Below are 27,380 nucleotides of genomic sequence, written 5' to 3'. Positions count from 1 at the left end.
TCTTCGACGTCGCCTATCTAGCACTTAGAAAGCGGAGGGTCGTACTGTCCCGAACAATATTAGGGATTTAGATATAGGATATAAATAATTATAATTGTCACTTACCTATGAAATATTACATGATAAAATGATTTTGATCACTTGATCAATCTTACCATTAACTAACAAATTCCTTTGGATTGCTCTTAAACACTGCCCTAATGTGGTTTCACATTCGTTATTCTTCTTCGGATTGAGTAAACACGGCACCATCGCATCGACAACGGATCCGTTAAGTACTTATCGGACTGTCCACGTATTTTTAACCTACATGATTGATTTATACCTTCGATTCTTTTTCATACAGTTCGAAAAATTTTCAATTTAGTTTTAAATACAATTCGGGAAGTAATTAGTTTTCGGTAAAATTTTTATTCGGTGTGAGCAGACTATATAACATTTTATTGTTTTATTATATATTATTATCTCTAAACAATTTCTGTTCGCGATAATAACAGTTGAGCAAACTAATCAATGTTCTGACCTTGCGATTTTAAAACTCTCGTTTCCTGGAGCAACAAACAGTTAAAACCCAATGATTCAGCAAACCATACACATGGTCGTGGCAGGTGGGAAAATGTCAGTGCGTCAGTCGATTCTCGTGATTCTCTCTTGAAAATGTAAAGAATTTCTAACAGTATTCATTGATTTAAACGTTTGCTGTAATCGGTTAAAGTGCTTTAAATCATTTATGATGAGTACATCCAAGTTTAATAGGAGACATTCTCCTTATACCTTGGTTAACGATGGAAATCATGTTGGATATGATATACCGCAAGGTAAATATTAACAAAACTCTATGGTGAATAGCGCGAATGATACATAACAATATGTAGGTAGATATAGAAAGCGTTGCCATATTTCCAATTTGGATAATAATGAACGACTGAATAAAATATGAAATGAAGATATTACAATAAATTATAAGCGAGTAGTTATTTTATTTGAGAAACAATATTTAAATAAAGCACATTTCGTAAACGAATTTGAATTTATATATACATACCAAATAATTAAGTCATGAAAATATAGATCTTTTAATTAACATATTGTGGTACTATTTGAACGATTTATCTTTGACCTGGCCTTGACTCTTTAATATTTGTCTAGCATGCAATTCTAAAAAGAAACTAAATACAAAAAATATTTATAGGAGAAAGAAGTTTTGATTAAGAAGAAATTTATTGTGTTAGCACACAAAAAACTTCTGAAACAATAAATTATTGAATTAATTAACTCGAAGTAATAAAAATAAGGTTAGATTTCATGAATTATTACTGCCCTTTTTAATAATGTGGAAGAATTTATTGTAATTTCTGGATGATAATAATAGTATTGCCCATAATACCTACCTTCTGAAGAACATGGTTAGTTGGATAGATACATTAAATAATTGACTTTATTATTTAATAAGAGCAAATAACAAAGAAAATAAAACTATATCTCAGATTTTTCTGTAAATAGCTTCAACTCCATGTTTTAATTCAGAGGAATTTAAAAATAATTAAAACCTTCGAGAACGAAGGGATCCGAGAATTGAAATTTAGTTCTATGTACTTAGAATCAAGAATTTCTCTCCATGCATCTAAAACTGTCATTAAATTATGAACTACGAAGATGCGTTCAGTTCATACAGGTGATAATTTATTACTGTCAAATTTTTTTATAATATGACCTTCAAGTTTTAAATACGTAAAGAATCGGCACTTTTGTTATAAAGAAAACTGTTACCGAACGACTTCTTTTCTGTTTATAAAATTTATTATTATTCAATTATTTATCTCTATTTGACCTTGACACAAGCTTATTAATACGTAATATATCCATGATGCGCAACCTCTATTAAACACAAACGGACATATTATGACAATCGCTGTTGCCGCTGTTTTCTTCTTTTACTACGACATTGTAGGAATTTTATAGTCTAGTCAATCTAGTGATTGATATAATGTAAAAAAATAATATATTAATGTAGCTTTAACTGAAATGACGAAATGAAAGTATTGTAAACAAACTAAACGGAAGGGGTGAACAATTAATAATAAATTGGACGCCAATGAAGATTAAATAAACTAAAACTATCACCGAACATTATTATCCAAATTAATATTTATTGCTGTGAATAATAGCAACAAATAAATTTATTGAAAAAATAATGAATTCACATTAACGACGACATTAAATAGTGTAACGATTAAAAAGCGGTTGTAAATTGAAAACAACTCAGATTTATTGAGAATATTAAAAATAAGAGAGGGATTAATCTATGGAAATCTAGGATGGTTACTGAATTCCCAAATGTCGTAGTTGAATTTGATGCTTGTGATGGGGCACCGGTTTAATTCCATTGTTGTGGTTGAAACTGTCAACCTGGCAGCTGTAGAAATGCGGAAAATAATTAAAAAAAGAAGGAAACGGGAAGACAGATAGAAATTAATAAAGAAGAAACGAGTAGAAAGAACAGATTTGAATAAAAAGGAGCATATGCTGTAACATATAAAATATAAATATAACCAAACAAGAATCTGTTTTGGTTAAAACAAAAGAAAATTAATAAAGATAAACGGAATTTTTGTGAATACAATAATAAGAAAACAAAGTTGAAAAAAAGCTTACTAGCTAATATAAATAATGAATTTACTTTGATTTAAAGGAGTGTAGATAGGTAGAGGACGATTTAGAATACATTCAGAGATTTTATTAAATTTCTCGATTGGAGTAGGAGGTCGATAACAAATTAATTTCTTCAAAAAATGTCAGAATATATGAAACAGAAGTGACTACTGTGCCACAATACGTGAACTAAGGAATATTCAAAATGTTTAAAGAAAAACGAAACAAGCCGAATGGCATGTTACATTATGTTTTAGTAGTTTTTAAAGATACAAGGAGATTTTCAAAACGTTATTTAAACAGATGTTAATCGCCCTATATAAAATTATAAATTAAACGGTTATAAACGAATATACGTTGAAATTATTGAAATTAATTAATCATTTGACCTTATTTAGCAAGATTTGCACTATTTGCCTATTGCCATCTTGGAGTTTGTTTGTGAGTAATTGGTGTGAAAAGATATTGCAGGTACTTAGCCTTCTTACATTTAATATTATTTTTTGTACATAAAAATATGTATTTTTTTCCTATATAAATATTTTGATACCATTTGATAGGTAATTTCTAAACGCATCTAGCAGGAAAACTCGTAAATACTTCAAAAATATTTTACAATCTAAAAGCTTTATTTGTTTCTCCTCAATAATTTTTTCGAAATTTGATATCTGGCCGATATTTCAACCCTTTATTAAACAAAAAAACAGTTCTTCATTCAATTTTTTTCATTCCACTGTAAAATTGGGTGTCAAGAAGTTGCGATGTTTGAGACTTGAGGGCCAGTTTTTCTGCCAGTTGTCACAAATATAAACAAAATTTTTATGGTATTTGTTTTAAAGTTTAATTGTTTAAGAAAATTGTATTAACAAATAACAAAAAATTCGTGCAATTCCTATGAAGTATTACTTTTGGTTAACCTTGTGAAGAAATACAAAGAAACAATCGAAAATTGGGAGAAATTGGCAAGGGAATTTAATGATGAAAATAACAAAACCGGTCAGGTTTTTGATGGGACAATTTTAAAATTCGCTCTTCGAATAACTTTTTGTTTTCTCGACGCATCCACAATGTTCATAATTTCTTCGTCATCATCGTCGAGTTCATGAAATATAAAGTGCGAATCTTCAATCATTCTCCCAAACTCTTCATAATATTGTAAAAAAGTAAATTATAAGAAAAAGGTTCGAATCCTCCGTTTTATGTTAAACTGAAGTTTTAATTACTCCCAGACCACCAGTAACCGAAGCTTGTTTGTAAACGCCATCTATAGAACGGTAGCTTCCACTGGAAGGTCTTAGAAAGGACTCTTCCACAAACAATTGTTTGATCCTGTAATACCTCTCGTTGTTGTAAGGCAACAGGAATACAAAATTTGCCGTATAACTTACTGAACCGACTAAGTTTAGAAAAATAATACATAAAAGAATTCTAGCAGCAAAATACTATGCTCAATTCTCGAATGAAAATTTTAACCATTGTGATCTTGTCAATGTCACCAAGATTAAAGCTTTCGTACGATGGCTGTAATTTGTGAAATCACAAAAGTGGATTGTGTGGGATTAATGAAAGTAGAATGTCATATTCTTTGTAGAAGAATCCTTGCGCAGAAACGACGTTATTTATAGATCCAAATTGACCAAAGGAAAAACTTGCTGTTAAAAAAAATGAAAACTCGTTTTGTAAAACAAACTCCTAATTTACAAAAATATTATAAAGCCAATTTGGTTGTGGTCTTATCCGAAGAAGCCAATCTCAAATCTACGTATGAAAACAAACGCCCCCTGGTAGGTTTCAAACCAGACTTTTCACGAAATCTTCTACATACAAAAAGTAAATACAGAAAAAACACTATAAAGACTAGAGTTGCGCGTCAATGTCATACTCTATCCACTCTTAAAACCCCGTACGGACAAAAAACTAAAAAGAAACAATCCCGCTGACCTGAAAGATGATTAAAGAGGCCCTATCATTGGAGATGAGCTTATCACGCCAATAGAAGCTTAACAGTACACAAAGCAATCAATTAGCTTATAGAACTATTGTGAAGTTTGTAATGCATAGTGTGATAAGTTTGATTTTTTCACTTATTTTATCCACGAAATTCCCTTCAATGCATTTAAACAAACTTCAAATATTTCACAGAGGAAATAATTGAAAATGAGTTGTATTTATATTGATTGACTTTGACATTGTATCAAAGTAATGTTCTGTTAAGGGCGTTTCGTACAATATTCAATTATGTTTTTATCATATACGTGGGTTTCGGATAAAAAAAAAAAAAACATTAAATTTTAATGCCGTTCTCAAATTTATCGTCGTAGTTGATTCGCTGTGCCCATTTCAAATTTATCTACTGGCCTTTTGTGTCGTTTAAGCTGAACATATTCTCTACTAGTGTAAATGTAATTAATTGCTCATTAGAAAAATTTCAACTCCTCTGCAACATGTTCGTGCCGCAAGATAAAGCAAAATATTTTTTTAATAAAGGTGTCTATCGTTTAGCAAAAGGTAAGAAACATTCTAATTTGTTAATCAAAATTTGTATTTTATTTTGATTAAACCTTTTTTGCCTTTGTCTTTGTGACATAATAAAAATCTTTGGTTATGTTAACGTACTGAAAGGTTCGTTTCGAAATCTAAAGCATCGTACTAACGTCTACCGAACATATTAAGCACCATCTATCCTTTAACATAATTATTTTTCTTTACAATATGTTCCAAGTATGAAGAACTACGAATTCTCTTGTGAATAAAGTAACGTCTACGTACCTGCTTTACTTGATCTTGTCTCCAATCGTTTACGGTTTAGTGAAGTAGTTAGATCTTGGTACAACGCATTCTTTATTTTTGTTTATATCAAGTGGAAACACCTAGCAACAGGCAAGCTTGTAGATGGAATCCAAGCGTTTGTTGCGACTTGGATCTTGTGGACGGTTGCTAAACTCTTACTTCTCTTTGTCTCTGTATCACTGTCATCATCATCTTCTGTTTTATTCATACGTATATACTGATCAGTAATGGTTTGTTGTGGGATTAATTTGAAGGCTCATTTGACCTTGTTGGAATAGATTGGGGGCTTACAACACAAGGACACTTTCTTTTATGCATGATAATGTTGAGCGAAACTTAATTGTGTGGTGATATTTTTAAGGGGCTAGAATTCCAGCCATGATTTGGGAACTTTGTAGTTTTCTGTGGGCTTTTCTCGACATTTAATTTTATTTGGATATATGAAAATATCGAAATAATTGTCAAGTGTTTTAACAGACTATTATTGTTTATTTAGAAAGTATTTAATTAATATTTGCAGGACCGATGGCGGAGAAACTAGACAAGTTTTTACTCCTCATGTGGAAGAACTGGCTGCTTCAATATCGGAAACCAGTCCAAACTGCAGTCGAAATAATTGCACCTGTTTTGTTTTCAATATTACTGGTGGTAATAAGGAGTCTGGCAGATCCGGAGCTCCACAAGCCTATTGTATATCCGCCGTTTTGTACTATTCCTTTAGGTATAAAAGATAACCAATCTGGAAAAGCTTTATGTCCAGCTTATGATGGAATACCGTATATCGGACAAAAGATGTTGGAAAATTTGAATCCCTATGAGTAAGTATTATTTAAATTGTTACCACAAAATCGTGTTCCGCATAAAAGTGGTACAATTTACATTACGTTGAGTCAGAAGATGGTCTAAAATCGTTTCAATTCTTCTTCAATGAAATTTGGAATGTTGTAGAAACTCTGTATGGCATTTACCTTCGTTTATTTGAGTTTTCAACTTCTTGTAGTGGTGTCAAAAAAAAAATTCATTGGAATTCTTAGAATTGTAGACCCAGAATCTTCATTTACTTATGATTACTTTCGAATCAAACTACCATTTATTTTTGACAAATGTTACTTTAGATTTTTCCGTAAGAAAATTAAGAATTTCGTTCATTATTGTGCAGTATTCATTTCTATTATGTAGCCACTTCCAAGGTCTATACCAGAAATATTGTTAAACTGGATGAAAGAACATAACCTCACAAATCTTATTTTCCCCCTAAACTTGCAATGCTCTATTGTTATAATATGTTAGATGTATGGACTTGAAAATTCGACTTAGGAAGTGTTAAGAGTAGTTAAAACACGTTTAGATAAAACGTTTCCAGTTTCGTTACTGTTCTCACATACGTCGTCGTTATTACACAAACTGCTTTTCGTGATTTATGTTCTTTGTTCATTCAAAAAAAGGGTTGTGTGTTAACGATGGTGAGGGTGAGGAATCTACTTATTAAAATAAAAATGATTGATAGAAATTGAATACACTATTGAATATTTAATGTTTTAATAAAATTATTGATAATTTAGCGAGGAAAGTCCACGTAGGAAACGAGATTTAGAATATACTACGTCGGATACAAGGTTTAGGTATGATGTTTTTTGAAAAAAAGCAAAGACTGTACATCACTATCACTTTATTTGTATATTTAGTTCTAGTCATTGTGCAATTCACCAATTATACCACCATCACTTAACTCGTAGCTTTTTGTATTTGCTTTTGAAATAAATATTGTTTTTATATCATAAATCTGTGATTAAACGTATTTTGTAACGAATTTCTTAAATTTTAAGTTATCATAACTTTGTTAAAAATTATTTGAAAGCATTCTGAATCCTGTAGCGTGGATGTTTTTTTACATAAACAAATCTCTAATAATAATATGAATTTTTGTAGTCAAATGTATTATTTAATAATGTTAATAATAATTATTTATCCCTGGAAATAATTTTGTTCCATTTCGACTGTTTTGTAAATGTATTGAATTTACCGACCTCAAGGTTGTTTGCAACCCATACAATTCTTTGCAATTTATAAATAAAAGTTAAAATTCACAATTCAAATAGTCGAAGGAGGTACTAAGACTTCGTTCTTATGGAAAAGAATCTACATCAAAAAAATTTCTTATGTGAACATATTACAACCTATCGGTCAGTTTCTATATTGCTGATTTGATTTAGATAAGCCACCGAGCTACAAAAGCAGGTCAACAAGTCCACGATTTATCTGATTTCCCGCCTCTTGTCAAAAGGTGTCTGTCATTTAACTCCTGTCAAAATGTGTGTCGACACACCTTAGTTGACATCCATTAATATATTCGTAATTTGAGGTTATTTGTTTTTTTCATATTTTAATTTATCAACATAACTTTGAAACAATAATCAATTATATATTTACGTTTAGATCGACTGTCTTGTTTCTAATAATAATATAATTATTATTATATAATTTTTCATCAATCAAATTTCGTCATTATTTTTAAGAATACAAAAAAATCAAATGAAACATTTGATTGCAAACAATCAGACCAGGCAAACTTTTAAATTTGAAAATGTTTCCCACAGTTTTCCTTCCGCTATTTCATTGCAAATCTATACCATTAATAGATATTTACAAACCAATTTAATTGTCTCCCTATAATATTTGTATTTGTGTTGGCTTATTATAATTTTATATTTTTCCTTTCTTTTCCAAATAAATTCCATTTCCATGATTATTTTACTTTGATCCTTTTTTTAATCTGCCTTTTGTGTCTAAACTACGCTACTGTCACAAATAATAATATTTAAGCTGTTTGCCCAATATCGAGGTTTTTAAGCACTGTAATGATTTAGGTCAAGATTGAGAATCTTATGAGCTTTACTCCATTAAAGACTCCAGTCAGATGGATTCAGTACATCATTACAACTGACCTGGAAGATATCTTCCATAGAAAAAAGTTAAAGATTATTAAAAACTACTTAAGAAACGATATGAAGCAGGATCGACAATCATTCGAAGTCCATTTGGCAGCAAAAATTAATTGTAAATCCTTATTATAGGACTTCAATAAAGCAAAAAACCATTTTCCAATCTACATATATGCTTTTTAATATCATGAGTGGGTGGGCAAGCCGTAACAAAGCGTGTTTGGGAAGATCAGGGCCGGATTAAGCTAGGGGCTATAGCCCCGGGCCCCATCATTTGGAAATTATTTTTTGAGGTGTTGATACCACAAATTTAACGTATTGAAATTATTTTGTGAATTTTTCCGGGTTTTCGAATTCCTTAAGGGGGCCCCGTCATTATTTTAGCCCCGGGCCTTATAAATCTTAATCCGGCCCTGGCGGATGCGACTCTGCCCACGTCTATTTTAGTTCACGCTATTCTACTTTGATTCAGAATGATTTACGGGGCTCATTTTGTATCTACCAGCACTTTCACATATTTAATATTTCCGTCGTTTTTTTTTTAAATAATTCACTGCTAAATTTTATTTTGTCATTTATTGAGTCAAATCGGACATTTCGCTTTTAATTTGTTATATATATTTCGATGTAATATTTTATGTTACCGAAGAGTTTTCATCTGTATTTTCTCAACTTTAATATATGAAATTGATGTTCTAATTATTTCAGGAAATTTGTTTTGGTCTATTCACCAAAAAATCCCGCAATTGACCAAGTGATGCACTACTTTCATATCGCCTTTAAAAATATAATTCCTTTCAATAATTCCCACGACTTGGAAAATTATTTCGTTACAAATGCAACAAATATGACGTTCGCCGGTATACAATTTGATGATTCTTACAAAGATATAAAAAATTTGAGCGAAATTAAACATATGGATATCTCAATAAGGTAAGAGTAACATCAGAAATTTGAGTTTTCTTTAAAGACGCTTTACTTATATTAGACTTTCAGTTGACTTTCAGCTGACTCATAGTCAGCTTGCACGATCTGCGGTCTTGTCCATGCGAGAGACCCTTTGGTTTATTTTTAATTGGAATAGAGACATTTTTGTGTAAGATATGGACATTTTTAGGAATGGCTCTGATATAGGAAAACTTTTCTTCTGCAGCGCTGGAATTAGATTATAGGAGAGTTGTGTAATGTCTCGACGAACTAACTCATTGGAGGGCGTGATAGATTTTGTTTCTTGTGCGGGTACAGCTGCTTCTGTCGACCATTTGGTTAATGAACGGGTTTATCAGGTTACAGGAACAACGAGTAGGCGAGGTAGACAAGGTAATTTTCCTGGAGATCTTCGAAGGGCGACGCTAGAAGCTTAAGAGGGAGATAAGGAAGTTTCTTCTCTGTGAGAGAGATCAACTTAATTCCAATATTCTTTTATAAGATATCGCGATAAATTTTAATAAATTTATGGTGTTTGATGGAAAACCAAAAAAAGAGGCATTGGAATATTTGGAAACAACAAAAATTAATTACTCCTTCAGATATTTGCTTCCAACATGCTAAATTATCAGGTTAATTTCCAAATGATCTTCTTTGGGATAATTTGAGCAAAATTTTTGGTTTAGAAACTAAACAGCTGAGAGAAATGAGGTTATCTCTGCATCTCCAAAAGCAAGGCAGTCAAAGAATGGAGTATTGATCCTTTAGAATAATTTAATTGAATTCCTTTCAATACAATATATCATTGATATAAACTAATTTTCAGGTTTCCAGGCGAAACTAGGTTTAAAATAGATCCATTTAATATTAATAACTGGAGGACCAATCTTGTTTTTCCTTTATACCAGTTTCCTGGTCCTAGACTGTATAATTATACAACTGGAGCTGCTCCTAGTAAGTAAAATACTATTTAGAATAAATTCAAACAAGGTTCGTTTTTTGTTTTTGTTTCTTTTACCACTTGATACATCCCTCTTTCTGTTATATACATATTGTCTTTTTTTAATCTATAGGAAAACTTTCAATGCCTTTTTCCAGCTCTTTTCCCGTTTTATTTCAATACTCCGGATCCGCTTGGACTGCAATCTCAGTTCCCATGAATTCAAAAGGCATATACTAAAAATAATATGTGTCAAGACTAAATTAATCATCAGATGTTTACATAAACTGCGATTCAAATATCTTCAGACAAACTGAGGTCTTCCCAGTAGTTCATTCCAATCTTCACAGTTTCTGATACAACTTGTCAACGTTTTGTTGCTTTAGCCGATTCCACCTACTACCATTTCGAGATATTTGTTTGATTTAGACTTTACCAACCGGGTAGTAAAATTGTATTGGAGCTGAAAGTAGAAATGAACCGTTTGAGATGAAGAAGATGTGACTATGCACACGAATCAGATTCAAAACAAACGGAAAATCAAATACTAAACAGCAAATTGAAGACTTTGATGTATAAAAAGAACAGATAGGTACTGATGAAGCAATGAGGCTCCAATATTGTATAAATAGTGCTGAATAATCACGAAGACTCACTCGCCAGACTGGGATCTGCGAATCCACCAATGGGCGGGCTCGGCAAAGATGGATAGAGACGCCTGGTATGAGACAAGCTAAGACCTGACCATGTCTTCTCCACACCATGAGCATCAAGGACGATCCGGAGTGCCGTTGGTGCATGGAGGAGAGGACGTTATCTGTGAGAGCCCTGCACTCATACGAACGCGATTCGAACCTCGGAACTTGCCGAATGACATCAAAGAGTTCAGCCAAATTTCAATTTATAGAGACCTAAAATAAAATTTATCAACAAAATCAACATAATATCAAATTGTCCTATTGTCCTATAGGCTCTTAATAAATATTAGCCCAGGACGAATTGACGTACATTTTTCAGGTACATATGGAAGATGTAGTTTTCCATAAAAGTGTTTCAAAGGACGTTAATGTGAAAATGAAATAAAAGTTTTTTTCGTATTCGTAAGGTTTTTGGTAAATAATAAAACTAATAATTTATTTTTAGGTTACTACAGAGAAGGATTTTTGGGCATTCAATACTTTTTAACGTTAAGCATACTATTAGCAAAAAATAATGTTACATACGCCACAGATGATTTTTTTGATTTAATAAGTTGGTTAATAAATAATGAGTTTCCTCTAGTTAACATGCGACGATTTCCATACTCAGAATGGTATGAAGATATTTTATTGACGGCATTAAAATCGATGATTGGCATTATTATCATGTTGAGTTTCGTTTATACTTGTATAAATACCGTTAAATGCATCACTACAGAAAAGGAGAAACAATTAAAAGTAAGAATAATGATTATCACCAATATTGTTTGGTTAGAATAGAAATTAGAATACAATAAAAACTACTGCAGCTCCAGAGCTACAACCTCCGAAGTTCACTGCATTACATGTTATATTAGATACTTTCGTATGTGTTTTGGTCTTGAACAAGTTTTTAACCACAGCAGCAATATATTACCCTGAACGACTTTTCATAGAAAAGACTAAAGAAAAATTGTTTAAGAGAAAAATGTCGAGAGATACAAGAGCTGGAACGGAGACATGACAGCTTTAACTTACAAGAGTCAGCTATACTAACAGGAAAAGACAGGTCGGAATGTTGGTACACGACGAAAACAACAAGATCGTTATAGACAAGGAAGAGCGATTGGAGATATGGGAAACCTCCATCTGTTTACCGATGATCGTCATGCAATGAACACTCTTGATCTGGACGGACCCGAGATAATGAAAAGTGAAGTAATAAAAGCCATAGAACAAACAAAAGATGGGAAAGCAACAGGATGCAATGAAGTACCGGTTGAATTTTTGAAAGTTATCGATGAGAATAATCTGAATATCGTGTTGAGTCCCACCCTGAAGCTATGAGACACGGGATCTCCTCTTTGCGATGCGGGGCGAACTTGATTCAAAAATACCTAATTAACAAAAAGATATTTATGCTTGCTTTATTGATTACGAGAAAGCATTTGTCACTGCCGACTACGACAAACTTATAGAACTATTATATCGTTCAGGACTCGACACCAAGGATATTCAGATTATAAAATATCTGTATTGGAATTGAACAGCACTTATCCAATAAGGAGACGTGAAAAGCCAGGGCATAGGTATTGCTAGAGGAGTTGCTATTCAACTTGTACCCGGAGCACATATTTATAGAGGCACTTGAAGAATGTGATAAGGGCATCGAAATTAACTGTGTACCAATCAACAATCAACAATGATACATCGAAGATCTACAGATGATTCTCAATAGAGTAACTACAATGGGGGACAAAGCTGGTCTAGAGATCAACAGAAAAAAAAAACCAAATTTTTGTTGATTAGTAAGAGAAAAGATCCCATTGAGAGAGTACACCGCTTCAAATACTTGGGTTATACAATAAATGATGAATGGACGCCCTATTTAGTAATTAAGATTAGAAATGAGAAAGTTCTTGAGCAACCGCAACTTGAGTTTTGGTACCCGATGGCGGGTCACGAAATTACGGTGTGGATGTGGGGACACTAAAAGGAGCAACAATGATAGAATTAGAAGCTTTTGAAATGTGGTTGTATAGACTGATAGAGTTACCAAACGGAGGTACTAAGAAGGATGGCTAAAGATTTTTAGAATTGCTTGTGACTATTAAGAAAACAAAAGCGTCCTGCTCAGGTCACATATTTCGGAATGAACAATTCGCTACAGCTTATCGTGGAAGGCAAGATCTCAGGTAGGAGAGGGTTAAGTAGAAAGAAAAAATCTACACGAATGGTTCCAAATACCAGAAGCTTCGAATATAATTCATGCGACACTGAAAGGAAAAAAAAAAAGAATGACCTAGCCACGCGACTCTTTTAAAAAATATTCAATAACAACTTTAGTATTTTTAGGAAGCTATGAAAATAATGGGTCTGCCTAATTGGTTACACTGGACAGCATGGTTTGTGAAATGTTTTATTTTTCTTCTGATATCAACAATACTGATGGTCATACTGTTGAAAATGAAATGGTACACTAACACAGATTTCACTGTTTTTACTTACGCCAATCCTTTTGTGTTACTGCTGTTTTTGATGGTCTACAATTGTGCCACCATCACATTTTGTTTTGCAATCAGCGTCCTGTTTAATAAAGGTAATTAAAAATATATATATAACTTGTATCTTGTAGAAAAATTTTAGTTGCAAAAAACTTTTTTCAAAATCTAATTTCCATTAACTCCTTTACCATGGAATTTCATGAACAGAATGAATCTGTCTTTCTTCTAAAGTACTAAAATACGAAATAATTGAATACCCCTCAGTTGACTCACATAGTATACAATAATTTCTTTTTTCTAGTCAATAACATCAAAATATTGATCATCAATTTTTATGTTCTTAATTCTTTTTACTGTTTATACTGTTTATCAATAGTTATTTCTATATTTAACACCAGTTTCCGTTGGTAAACAAAACCGATAGTGTTATAAAAGATAAAGAGAGCGGAATGTGGAATTATACTATTGGAAGAGAGATAAATATCTTCGGTTTCGACATCATGGCGATTCAATTATAATAAAGAGAGATAAAGAATAGTCTACCCATATATGTAATCCTCCTATTTGGACAGTTGGTATGGGAAAAAAAGTCGCTACGTTACGGTACCGACAGTATTCATTTTCTCTCTCGTTCGAGACGCTTTATCTATACTGCGCATGCTTGAGAATGAGCAGAACCGAGCTGGAACCTCGGAGGATAGAGAAATCGTTGTCATTCTATCTTCCTTAGTCGGAACAACTTCCACTTATAAAAACTGTCCATATAGGAGTATACCGATGTTTTTTCTCACTCTTTCAGCAGTTTGGAACCACTAGAATAATATCTCACCTTGCTCACTTTATATTTAATATTATTTGTATGACAAAACCTCACAGTGATACTGTAAATTCGTAAAGAATTCATTTTCTTTTATAGCAAACACTGCAGCAACTATTGCAGGTTTAGCCTGGTTTGTATCGTATGCACCATACTTGTTTATGCAAGAAATATATGACACTTTATCTCTCTCTTCAAAATTAACAGCAAGTTTGGGCTCCAATACTGCTATGGCATTTGGATTTCAAGTCATATTGATGTACGAAGGAATAGGAGAAGGTACAGTATACGAATTATCGTTTATATCTCAATAGAAACCGAACAAAGTACTCGGGTCATTGCTAAATGATATGAGACTTTGAATGAGAGTTATAAATCAGATGGAAGGAACGCAACGCCAATTTTAAGTTGCTTTTGATTATTAAATGATGACATTTTATTTTCATTTAACTGAATTGATTTCAACACTGTGATTTTTACGAACATTTACCCCACCTCACCCTTTAACTAGATACAGAAAAAAATTAGACATTATTCAATTAATATATAATTTATCGAAGCGCAAAAAGCGATGTTTTTAAATAGATAAACTATAACTTGTTCAATTGTTATATGGTTAAAAATAAACAGCAAGGGTAACAAAGATTTGTTTTAGATAAATGAAATTCGGCAACATTGTCAGCATAATCGCTCGTCAAATAAATTATGACTGTTGAAGTTCAAAGTCTTGTTTCATCAAGAACTTCAAAATATTAGACTTTGTGGAATAAATTAAAGCAATTTCAAAGAAAATATAAACCGATTTGATAAGTAAAATCAGTATCTTTTTCTGGGTTCTATAGTATATGATAAAAAATGGTTGATACACAAGACCAGATTTTAATTTAACTTGAAGATGAGTTATTAAAGCAAAGAATTGATACTGACTCATTTCTTTGTTGTTCTATTGGCCATTCATTCAACCATCTAGTGAAAGTTTGATCAAGCAAATAAAACTGATCCCAGCAAATATTATCTGAAGACTTATTTTAGTATTTTGAAATATGTAGGTTATGTTTAATTCAGGTATTCAATGGGGAAATATCTTCAGTCCTAGTACGCCAGATGATTCACTAACTTTGGGTATGATAATGTTGATGTTAATATTGGATTCCATAATATATTTATTATTCGCTCTCTACATTGAAACTGTATTTCCTGGAGAATACGGCGTTGCACAGCCCTGGTACTTCCCATTCACCTCACAATTTTGGTGGGGTATACCAAGATACAAAGGTATGTAAAAGTAGTCAAAAAGTATAATGTGAAAATGTAGTGATACCTTCCAACTTTTAGGTGTCGAAGACTTTCATGACACAACTTCGCAGGGGGAGTATTTCGAAAGGGATCCAGAAAATTCGATACCTGGTATACAAATCAGTAACCTCAAAAAAGTATTTAAAACTAAAGTAGCAGTTCGTAATTTATCTCTTAATATGTACGAGGATCAAATAACCGTATTACTAGGTCACAATGGTGCAGGAAAGACAACGACCATGTCAATGTTAACCGGAATGATAACACCAACTTCTGGTACTGCCAAAATAAGCGGATACGATATCAGAACCGATATGGACGGTGTTAGGAAAAGTTTGGGGTTATGTCCCCAACATAATATCATTTTTGACGAACTGACGGTTGCCGAACATATTTATTTTTTCAGTAAACTTAAGGGGTTAAAGCGAACAGAAACTGATAGAGAAATTGATAAATATGTTGAACTATTGGAGCTGGAACCTAAAGTAAGTTCTCAATTGATAGTTTGATTTCGAGAAATCTAGGCAGGTGGTGATTAAAAGTCGTTTTTTGAGCAATTCTATGAAAACCTTCGCTTTCTTGTCTCGACGGTAATCGCCAATTTGTTTTGATTCTAAGAGACAAGTCATCAGAATAATAAAATGTCCACCTTAACCGGGAGGATCATTTGATCCAGTGGACAGCCATTATGAATGATCTGCTCTGAGAGTTGTAATGTTCTATGGACACATTATTTACATTATTGCTTGCATTAATCCAATTATTCACAAATGACTCCAGATGAATCTTCTAGTATCCATGGCATAATTGACGGAGGTTTACACAAATTTATAAAGTAATATCTAACCTCCAAAATTTTGGAAATATGGTGAAAATCTAGTAGTCCACCGAAATAAGGAATAATACCAGAAAAAAGTTTGCTCCCGAGATTTGGGATGTTGAAAAAATTTAAATAGATTTTTGTAATTGAAACTTTTATTTCTTGAGATAATGGCTTAAAAATTGGGTTAAATCATATTAGAAATAAATTTTTTATAAGTCAACATCTGTATACTACCACAAGCAATCAATATTTTCTCTGTGTACGAAGTCTGGCTATTAAATAACGAGACTGGTTACGAAAAAAGTTTTCATTACAAAAATTATTCTACATTCGAATGCTCCCCTTCAATATACTCCCTTCCCCTCGCCACACACCTTTCCATACGTTTTTCCTTTGATCGGAGCAGTGCTGGAAGTCTTCTTTGGTGAGCGCCTTTAGGAGCTCTGCCATCGACTCAAATCGGGTCCCTTTCACAACAGATTTTATCTTCGGAACCAAAAAAAATCGCGCGGTGCCAAATCTGGCGAGTCCGGTCAAATACTGCTTCACAGATAGCGCGTTATGGGCAGGTGCAAAATCGGGCCGTTTTTTACAAACTCGTTCTCGCAGTGTTGCCAAAAATGATGAATAGTAAGTCTGGTTGACAGTCCGATCCTTTGGAACCCATTCAGTCAACACGATACCGTTAATGTCGAAAAAAACGATCAACATTGCCTTGAATTTCGATTTGCTTTCTCGGTCTTCACTAAATCGCTTACACCACTCAAAAACACGCGCACTAGATAGAGAATTGTTTCCATAGACCTCTTGCAATAATTTATAGTACTCAGTCGGAGTTTTTTTTTCAATTTAACGAGACGGAAACTTATTTTCGAACGTACATAGACAAGATATCTAGATATCCAATTATTTAATAACCAGACCTCGTAGATCCAATTTTCTCTTTTTATAACATTTTCGACAAAAGAATAGATCAAAAATTTTTATATTGCTCTAGAGGAATTCACAATCAAGAACTTTGTCTGGTGGAATGAAAAGGAAATTATGCGTAGGGATAGCGTTGTGTGGTAACTCTAAAGTTGTAATGTTAGATGAACCCACCGCAGGAATGGACCCTGCTGCAAGAAGAGCCCTTTGGAATTTATTACAAACCCAGAAAGACGGTGAGTCCGAGAATCTTTTTGTCTATTTGTATGTTAAATAAATGGAGTAAAAAAATACTAGGTGAAAATCTGATGTATTAGGTAGTTATGTTTTATGATATCAAAAAACTAATAACTTCCACACAGTATTATTGTCGGCGCTTTTATACTGTTTAACATTATTCATTTCATTGTTAGTTGTTACATTTTCAAGAGATCTAATTATACAAGTGAGTGAATTCGAAACTTCATCTCAGGGTGTTGAAAACGAGAAAAACTTTGATGTTCCATAATCTTTCAAGTAGCTTAGAACAAGGTTGAATATGAATCTACTTCAAAATAGTTGATCCAACTTCCCCTGGTTACTTTATGTTTCCAGATTAAAAAAAATCCTTTCTGGAAAGCGATTTTGAACGAATGAAGAAGATAGTAACTCGTTGCACTAAGTAGAGTGTTTTTTCACAGTTACTTTTCCGTCAAACCAGCCTCATATTACATCATAGTGATTTAATAACTATAAATTTATGTTTGTAGGACGAACTATGCTTTTAACAACTCATTTCATGGATGAAGCAGATCTTTTGGGAGATCGGATAGCCATCATGGCTGGTGGTGAGTTGCAATGTTGCGGTTCAAGCTTTTTCCTCAAGAAAAAATACGGTGCTGGATACAGTCTTATCATGGATAAGTCGCAGGAATGTGATATTGGAAAAATAACTCTACTATTGAAACAATTTATTCCCGACATTGAAGTGAGTAAATTACATAGTACCTTTCCACTTCCACCATACGAAATTATTTCCTATAACTTGATTTATAGCGTTCTTCCATGCTAATGGTGTAGCTTCATCTATTTCACTATGTAGCAAACACTTAATACGTAATCAAACAATTGAATGGAATTTGCTCATATTTATATATTTAACACCAATTCAGCTTTGATTGCAGTATCATTGTATCCAATCCTATTTTTCTCTGGAGATCCTCTTCCACTTTCTATATGAGTTACTGTCTGCCGCTGTTAGTCTTATAGCCATCTTGTTAACTCATCAAAGGTAACGTACATTTTGGAGTGGGATACCATTTGTGAGAGATGTCATTAAAGTTCGAAGTTGCAAACACCACGACAGAAAGGAAAATCACCCAAAAGTCCTATTACAACCACTACTGGAATGAAACAGTCTTTGCAGACTACAAAAGAAGCAGACCCTGACTTTTTTCCAACTATTAAATAAAAATAAAATTATTGTCCTCATCTTTCAAATATTTAACTGTTTCATTAAAAAACAAATAACAAAATATAATCAAAGCAAAATCTATTTATCGTTACAGTACTTCGATTCGATTGTTTTTATGTACCGATGATTACTGATTAATTTCATTTTTAGTTTGTTAGATTTGATTTGAATTTACTTCACAGGTTTATAGCAATGTAGGTTCGGAATTGACGTACCTTTTAGTTGAAGATCAGGTCCGTGTATTTGAACCAATGCTTCGACAATTAGAAACAGAATCAGAACGATTGGGTATAAGAAGTTATGGAATCTCATTAACAACATTAGAAGAAGTATTTATGAAGTAAGCTGAATAGATAAGAATCATGATTATGACATTCACATTATCTCCACGATAAATCTGTGTGGAATATATACATATATTAGTTTTTAATCTTATTTAGAGTTGGAGCTGATCACGGTCAAGAAGAAATGTATGACGCGGCAAATAGAAATGCGGTACTAAATGGTGGATTACAAAATGGATTTTTGCAACTTCAGAATGGAAGTACAAAGAAAACAAATACCTGTAGGTACTTCTGTAAATTATTCATACTCTATTTACGTGGGTATTTTTTTGAGTAATGAAGTAGGAGAAAATTTGGTTACAAATGTAAAACTTATGACCAACTAAAACGTAAATATTTAAGTCGTCGTATCTCATCATCAAAGAAATCTAATGCCTAACCGTTAAACTAGTTTTATTTAACTTATCATCATTCGGCGAATTTTTTCACCAATTTTTTGTCTTTTTTCAATTAAAAAGTTTAAACATAATATAAACTTCAATAAGCTACTTCTATTTTTCTGGACGTAAATCTTGGTAAACAATGATTTAAATAATAGATGATGAAAGATGACAAAGTTGAAAAAGTATATTGTGAACATAAAGGTACAGAAATGTAAAAGAAATTTAGTCACATATTGACTGTTGCTACTAATTAGAAGGAAACTCTGCTATTGAGTAAAGTTAAAGTGGGATAAAATTTAAGATGTAAATCTTAACCAAAACAATTCACTTTTTGTTGTTTAGAAATTTTAATCATTCCTAAGACAGATAAGTGCTACTTAAATTGATCTTGAATTGTACATGAATTGAACTAATTAGTATTTCTATAAATTTTAAGAATAAAAACTGGCACTGCTTCATGGCGTTATATTGGGGTCATAAATATCCATTTTATAATAAAATATAGTTAAAACATAAGAATAAAAGAGGTATCTCATTCTGGAAGCTTAGAAGGACGATATATATCAAAAAGTAGATGTGATAATTAATTCTTACTTTAAAAGACAACACTCGTACATTTTAATCAGAAGTTAAAATCAATAATTGAAAATTAAAAAATTTTTCTTTGCAGGTCATGTTTCTATGGCACCCACCTACTCAGGAGGAATAACCCTTCTGGTTAATCAAATCTTAGCAATGCTAATGAAGAAAATTGTTTCGACTTACCGTTCTTGGATACTTCTTGCGATTCAAATAGCAATGCCAATGTTATTTTTAATAATAGCATTTGTAGTGAACCGTACTCATAAATTCACTGGACCACTTCCACCTATGCCATTAACTTTGAACAAATTTGAAAATCCTGTGACATTTATGGAGAAAACTAATTCTAGTTATGCTCAATATTATACTAAAGTTTTGAAAGATTATGGATATTCGGTTAATGTTGTGGATAATCTCACAGACACCTTGTTACAAGTAGTAAGTTCTGGATTTGTTTTTATTCCTTGTAAAAATCACATCGACCTATTGTTTGTCTAATTAAGTGATAGAGCTCTATTTCTGAGACTATTTAATTTCCACTTGAAGCTCATAACGTCCTTGACTGATGAAATTCAACTTATACAACCTAGCCACATTTTTTTTATTTTTTAAAACCAGACCCAAAAAGTGGTTAAACAAATCAAACATCTAATTTTTTAAATGGAACGTCCTATATTTGATCACATTTTCAAATTTTGTTTATCTGTAACCCAGATAGACAGCATTGGATTTCTATTTACAATTTATATATTAGTGAAACATTTTATAAGCGATGACCAAAATTGCCATGGATTTATTTCTACAAGTTTTCTAATACCTATGTTACTACATTCTATCATCTACTAACCTCAAAAACATAAGTCAAATTCTTCTTTTTCTGTTGACCACAGAATTATAGTTAATAAGAGAAGCATGCACTTAGTAAAAAATGAATCTCATAAAAATACTTGCATGTAAATAGGTTTTTACTCTTTTCAAAGTAGATGCTTGCATTGATTCGTTTATTGGATTGTATTTTACAATATGTCTGATATCTCGATTGATATTCTGATTGATTAATTGTAGTTGAGACTGGAAATTTAATATCTGTTAATTTAACCTTTATTTTTACGTCTCTGTTTTTCGACTTCTCTTTTACAACAATCCTGAAGGAATAGAATCAGAGATTCTTGAAGTTTCTTACTACCAGCATTAAATCGATCTAAAATTACATTCCAAACAAAGACTCGAATGGCTGTTTCTAAATGGTGAAACTTTCGCCGTAATCCCGCAAATTCAGATCGTGTATTCAGTTTCTCATCTCTACTTCTAGCATTAAATTCCAGTGCATCAGTTATTGCAGACCATTCTTTTTCTAACGTGTATAATGTCGAGCAGATCAACGAGTTCGAGAAAGACTTTTAAATTTGTAAGCCGCACCAATATTTCCAAACCATAAATTAATTTTATTTTTTAATGTCTTTTTTGCCATCCCTCTAGTCACGCCTTAGGCCCGGGCGTCGCGAATCCATCACTGGTTCTATGATTATATCTGTTGTTGTACTACTTATTATCTTTGATTTGTTCACGTTTATCGTTTATTCAACATTCTTTGCTGCCCTGTTAAGTTTACCAATAGCACTTGAAATTGGCATGTTTGTGGTGATCTAATTTTAATGTTTTATATGACGTCTTCTGAATATAGAAAAATCCAACTTTACCCAGTTATTTTTTTATAGACCAAGAATCATCCGATTCTAGTTCGGCGAAACTACGTAGCAGGAGCAACATTTGGTGAAACATCTCCTTCTGCTTTGCCGTTTACTTTACCAAATTTAACAGCTTGGTTTAATAACGACCCTTACCACACACCCGGAATATCTCTGTCACTCGTATTAAACAGTATTTACCGAAAATTAGGAGGCTGTGATGATTGTACTATAGAATTTACGAATAGACCTTTGGCATACAGTGTAGAGACGCAAGTGACGCAATTATTAAACGGACAGAGCACCGGGTTCCAACTTGCTTTTAATATTGCCTTCAGTATGTCCTTTGTGGCATCGTTCTATGTTTTGTTTGTAGTGAAAGAAAATTATTGCAAATCTAAACATTTACAATTCGTATCCGGGGTTAAAGTTTATATATTCTGGATGACATCAGCATTTTGCGATATGTTAACCTATTTGCTTACCATTTGCGTACTGATGATCACTATGGTTCTGTTTCAAGAAAACGGATTTAAAACCGCTGATGATATTGGTAAGTTAATTCAGATTCTAAATTTATGTGAATGTAATATTACAAGAGCCTAACCAAACTTGATTTAACCATGATCAATACTTGCTTGAAATAATGATTGGGATGTAAAAATACATTGAAATTAATTGATCAAACACAAAAGTAATTAAAAATATAGCTGACAGCTATATTGTTGTGTACACAAAATAAATACGTAATACTTTATAACTACGACAATTATTCTGATAAACAAATAAATATGTAGCATTTGATAATAAGAAAAATAATTAGTTTGATGAAATTGAATATACATATAAGAGCAATGAAAACTTACCTTCACTTAATTATTAAGAAAAAAACAGTTTTAAAAAAGCACTCGTCAAAGTCTGTGTGAATATGAATAAACAAGGAATAACTATAAAAATAAAAAGAATAAACTTTAGACTTCAAAATTATGAATCATTTAAACTGTCAAAAGTTAAAATCAGCTGATTTTGAGCCTTGCATTCCGAACAAAGGACTTTTTATTAGGCCGCCTTTAGTGAATTAAGCATTTTGTGAGGTTAATTCGGTATTATTGGAATTAATTTTTTGTAGTTTTATAAAATGTGGTAACAATAAAGTCAGGGTTGTTGTATTAGGGAGAAAAAAGAAGCAACGTTGTTTCTCGTTCAAGAGTTTATAGAAGACTATTCACAAAAATCAAATCACATAACGGAAAATAGATAAACTTGTTGTCATAAGACAGTACAGTTTACAATACTCTCAACTAAACTGCTTCGGTAATATACACATAGACTGCGCTACTACTACTACTACATTAATTTTAATTGTTGATACAATTGGCGAAAATTACGAAGTGGGGCGACATCTGTTGGTTTTCTTTCAAACTTCAATATAGGTGAGAAACAAAGCCTGAGTACGAACCAATTTTTATAAACAATAGAAAGTGTTATTTGAAATTTTAGCCTAAATAGGCAGATAATATAAGTATACAAAATGCTTTTCTGATATAAAAACAACTACACATGCATAAGGTACACTTCGAAAAGAATAAAAACGTGGTGAAAATTGTATTCTTGTGTCCAATATAACTCTTGTATCCCTTTTTGGTAGTTTCCTGTAGATATTCAATTCTCTTCCTCCCGTCTTACATGAACAAAAGTATTTCCAATATTTAAATATATAATTCAGATTAATTGTTATCTCATGAGGTTGAAAAATTAGAGCTGACGTCTGTAGACACAAACCTTTAATAGTTTTCAAAATTGCACCTTCTAGTCCACATAATACTAGGTTTCACCTTCTTTTAACATGATGTTAAAAAAGGGTTGCTTCAATTTTCGTCATTTTAGACAGATTTTTAACCACAACTTTTTGTTATAACCAAATAAACACGTTTAGGGAATAACGGTAGTTAGGTTAGGTTAGGTTGAATTTAAATATACCCTATTATTTAAATTATTTGTTGTTTTGATTATTATAAACAAACGTATAAATACAAATATTTATTAATACTACCGACTTTTTTTATGTATAAAATCTTATTATAGACATAAGGATGATTTTTGAAATTGTTTTCAGGTCGAATGTTTTTAATTTTGTTTTATTTCGGATGGGCCTTTTTGCCGTTATTCTATTTATCATCTTATTTCTTCGAAGTTCCTTCTACCGGATATACCAGGATGACTCTTATCAGTATTTTTGGCGGTAAGTATTTTAAATGACAAATTTATGACTAGTTTTCATGAAAATATTTTATAATTACGCCTAATCACTACTCGCATTTATGTTTCATTATCAATAAAGAAACCTTAACGTAATGCATAATCATTATTTTCGAAATATAAACGTTTTTGTTTTTTAAAGATAGTTTGCTTAATTTTTGTGTCACCAATTTTTAGGCAACGCCGCTTTTCTTGTCATCCAAGTATTACAGACTCCAGGTCTCGATTTAGAATATATCGGAAATGGTTTACATTGGATTTTCCTCATATTTCCTCATTATTCTTTAGCTACAGGAATTAATGAGAGTTACAAAGTTTATATGTTCCACTCTATATGCACGACAATTTTTAAAACATGCGAAGAACAACATATATCGAAAAAAATGTGCATGTCCTCGTTAAACCAAAGAATTCGCGATATATGTGAAGGTAATAATCTTACAAAAGTAATTGATATCGAATATTGTGATGATGGTTCTAATTATTTTCAGATCCAGACTTGAATTATTGGAAATGGAAAGCTCCAGGTATCGGAAGGAACTTACTGTATTCGTTCCTAACAGGATTATTTCTTTTTGCTTTATTAATCGCCGTGGAGTACAAATTATTTTCGAGATTATCTTATTCGATTTCACAGAAACTTTTCACGAAACGTCCTAAAACTGTATTAAATGAAGATGATGATGTTATCGAAGAAAAAGAACGAATGCATGTGGCAACCGAGAGTGGAATTAAACAGAATTATACTTTAGCAATTAAAGATTTGACGAAGTATTACAAAAATCACCTGGCTGTGAATGGATTGTGCCTTGGAATTAGAAAGTTTGAGTGTTTCGGATTGTTGGGTGTAAATGGGGCAGGTAAAACTTCAACATTCAAAATGATGACTGGGGATGAGAACATTTCCTACGGAGATGGTTGGGTGAGTACTTTATCGTATTGAAAAGGACCCCATACAATTTATTTTAGTGATTTTATTAATATTTATAACAATACAAAACTGTACTTAGTAAATGTTAATGGGTTGCAGGACTAAAATACCTAAACTTCGAGTCCCAATCAGTTTCCTAAAATTGATAATATATTAAAATATAGAGAATAGTAGGTTAGGTTAGGTTTTCTCAAATTTTGAAAGTACAAAATGGCTGCCGCAATCGACAGAAAAGGTTGTCGATATTAAATGGGTTTTCAAGAACTACACATTTTGCAAAAAAAAATTATACTATACATATTGCCTACATCACATTTACTTACGTTTCGATAACCGAGTTTTCTTCTTCGGAGACTTTTCCCGCAAGACAAATTCTATCGTTTGAGTTTGTTGGGTTGTTGAATCCAATCTGTTGTGTTGCTCCGTCCACCACGACCGACGCTTAACCGCCGCCCCACTATACTATCGTTACGAACGCTAAGACAACATTCGCATCTAGTAGTTTTATTAAATATATTTACGTTATATATTATATAGTGTTATAAATATAAATGAACCGTGAAAATATATTAGTTCTGCCATCTATCATCGAGGGCATTGACATAAAAAATCCGCCATGTTGTTTCCACTTAACAATAAAGTTTGTACAGTACAACAGGATTTCCTTAAAGTTTGGACAGTTGATTTTAATTTATTGCGACGTTCTAATGGAAATTTGTATGCCGCCCTCCAATGTGATGATAGTATTTTCATTTTAGGTAAATGGTTACAGTATTAAACGCCAACTTAAACAAGTTCAACGTATCATTGGATATTGTCCGCAATTCGATGCCCTTCTAGATGATATGACAGCTGAAGAATCAATTATTATGTTTGCTTTGTTGAGAGGAGTTAAATTGAAAGATACCTTCAAAATTGCAGATTATCTATCGAAGGACTTCGATTTTCATAGGCATTTACATAAAAAAGTAAAGGAATTGAGTGGCGGAAATAAAAGAAAATTAAGTACAGCGATATCGTTAATTGGAGATCCTCCTTTGTTGTATTTAGACGAACCTACAACTGGTAAATTATTTTTTGTTATATATATATATATATATATATATATATATATATAAAAAAATCATGAATAATTCCTTTTAGGTATGGATCCAGCAACCAAGCGACATCTATGGAACGCTCTATGCAAATTACGCGATCGTGGAAAATGTATAGTATTAACGTCCCACAGCATGGAAGAGTGCGAAGCGCTTTGCACGCGTATAGCCATTATGGTTAACGGTAACTTCAAATGCCTCGGATCAACACAACATCTCAAAAACAAATTCGCCGAAGGCTATACGTTAACTATAAAATTGAAAAAACTGTCAGAAAATACAATTTCTGATACTGAATCGATAGAACAATTCATTCACTACAATTTTCCTGGAGCTCAACTCAGGGAAAAACACCAGGAGTTACTGAATTATTATATAACTGATAAGTCAGTTCCTTGGTCGAAGATGTTCGGAATATTAGAAGAGGGTAAACGACGCGATCTCGATATAGAAGATTATTCCTTAGGTCAATGTAGCTTAGAACAGGTGAGCCTCCAATTATTATAAATATAATTAATTTTTACAGACAGATTTCGATGATCAAATATTGATTGACTGATGTAACGGCTTTGTTCATAGTCTTTAAGTGTATTTAACAATCTCTATCTTATATACCAATCGCAACTTCTAAGTTCCTGACAAGAAACTCATATTTGGTTAAAGTTGAAGAACTTACAACAAAACAGTGCTATAGTAAAACAACAACTCTCTCAAGGGTGGTAATAAATTTTCAAAGGAATCCTCTTGGATTCCAAATATTAGGATAACTTTCCTCTGGGTGGTTATAACAGTTTGAATACTTTCTAATTTACCAAAATAACATTTCTTAGAGAAAAGGAAAAAGTCAGTGGTACTTATGTTAAGTGAGTAAGGAGGCTGAGGAGCAACAGGAAAGTTTTTATTGAGCAAAAATTCGTTTATTAGTATTATGCAAATTTATGATTCTCAATTTATTAGTCAAAATTTTATTAACTATGCTAGACTCATATTCAAATGTTCCCTGGTTAGGGATTCTATCAACATTTTGATCGGTTCTTGTAGTTGAAGACTTTTTGCTGCTTTGTTCACTTTCTATTTAATTTTGTTTTTGGGTTACAGGTGTTCCTGACATTCACCAAACACTCTAATACTTCTTAAATTTAGTTAGTCTCACTAATTTTGTGCCTTTTTCTGTGTTATTTGTTTATTGTGATATATTTACACTATTTTTTTTTTTCAAATTATATGAATACTTTTTTTTATTTGGTACCACCAAAGAAAACTTGTATTGTATAGAATGAAACTGAAAAATGTAAGAAATAAGATATTTTTTTCTGTATTATTTTAATAAAAATATTTATTTGAAAAA

At 32.1% G+C, this 27,380-nt stretch overlaps 1 protein-coding gene and 2 long non-coding RNA genes across 3 annotated transcripts; 1 reads left to right on the top strand and 2 right to left on the bottom strand.

Annotated features, from left to right (window-relative positions):
• Window positions 1–552: 552 nt before the first annotated feature.
• On the top strand, window positions 553–27,380 carry LOC130896947 (phospholipid-transporting ATPase ABCA3-like). The gene is made up of 21 exons (XM_057805369.1): window positions 553–818; window positions 5,963–6,260; window positions 9,093–9,317; window positions 10,138–10,265; window positions 11,395–11,687; window positions 13,284–13,527; window positions 14,349–14,528; window positions 15,315–15,524; window positions 15,585–16,030; window positions 17,366–17,531; window positions 18,045–18,262; window positions 18,931–19,088; window positions 19,189–19,313; window positions 20,146–20,495; window positions 21,776–22,298; window positions 23,862–23,987; window positions 24,182–24,433; window positions 24,496–24,926; window positions 25,694–26,000; window positions 26,079–26,518; window positions 27,131–27,380. Exons 1-21 carry the CDS (start codon window positions 731–733, stop codon window positions 27,167–27,169), a joined length of 5,247 nt encoding a protein of 1,748 aa, XP_057661352.1. The 5' UTR covers window positions 553–730; the 3' UTR covers window positions 27,170–27,380.
• On the bottom strand, window positions 10,068–13,515 carry LOC130896960 (uncharacterized). The gene is made up of 3 exons (XR_009059638.1): window positions 13,437–13,515; window positions 10,908–11,162; window positions 10,068–10,714 (listed from the first exon to the last, which is right to left on the bottom strand). It is a non-coding gene; the product is annotated as an uncharacterized LOC130896960 (long non-coding RNA).
• Window positions 24,964–25,486, bottom strand: LOC130896961 (uncharacterized). The gene is made up of 2 exons (XR_009059639.1): window positions 25,259–25,486; window positions 24,964–25,071 (listed from the first exon to the last, which is right to left on the bottom strand). It is a non-coding gene; the product is annotated as an uncharacterized LOC130896961 (long non-coding RNA).

This window comes from Diorhabda carinulata, chromosome 8 (genome assembly GCF_026250575.1).
Source record: "Diorhabda carinulata isolate Delta chromosome 8, icDioCari1.1, whole genome shotgun sequence".
Lineage (NCBI taxonomy): Eukaryota > Metazoa > Arthropoda > Insecta > Coleoptera > Chrysomelidae > Diorhabda > Diorhabda carinulata.
Note: the sequence above shows the minus strand (reverse complement) of the source record. Positions and strands in the feature narration are given on the sequence as shown.

Excerpts from the sequence above, each read along its gene's own strand:
- LOC130896947 (XM_057805369.1), top strand. The coding sequence starts at position 731 with ATGATGAGTACATCCAAGTTTAATAGGAGACATTCTCCTTATACCTTG. Across the intron at positions 13,528-14,348 it reads CAGCGTCCTGTTTAATAAAG|CAAACACTGCAGCAACTATT; the intron begins GTAATTAAAAAT and ends TTTCTTTTATAG. Across the intron at positions 24,434-24,495 it reads AATTCGCGATATATGTGAAG|ATCCAGACTTGAATTATTGG; the intron begins GTAATAATCTTA and ends AATTATTTTCAG.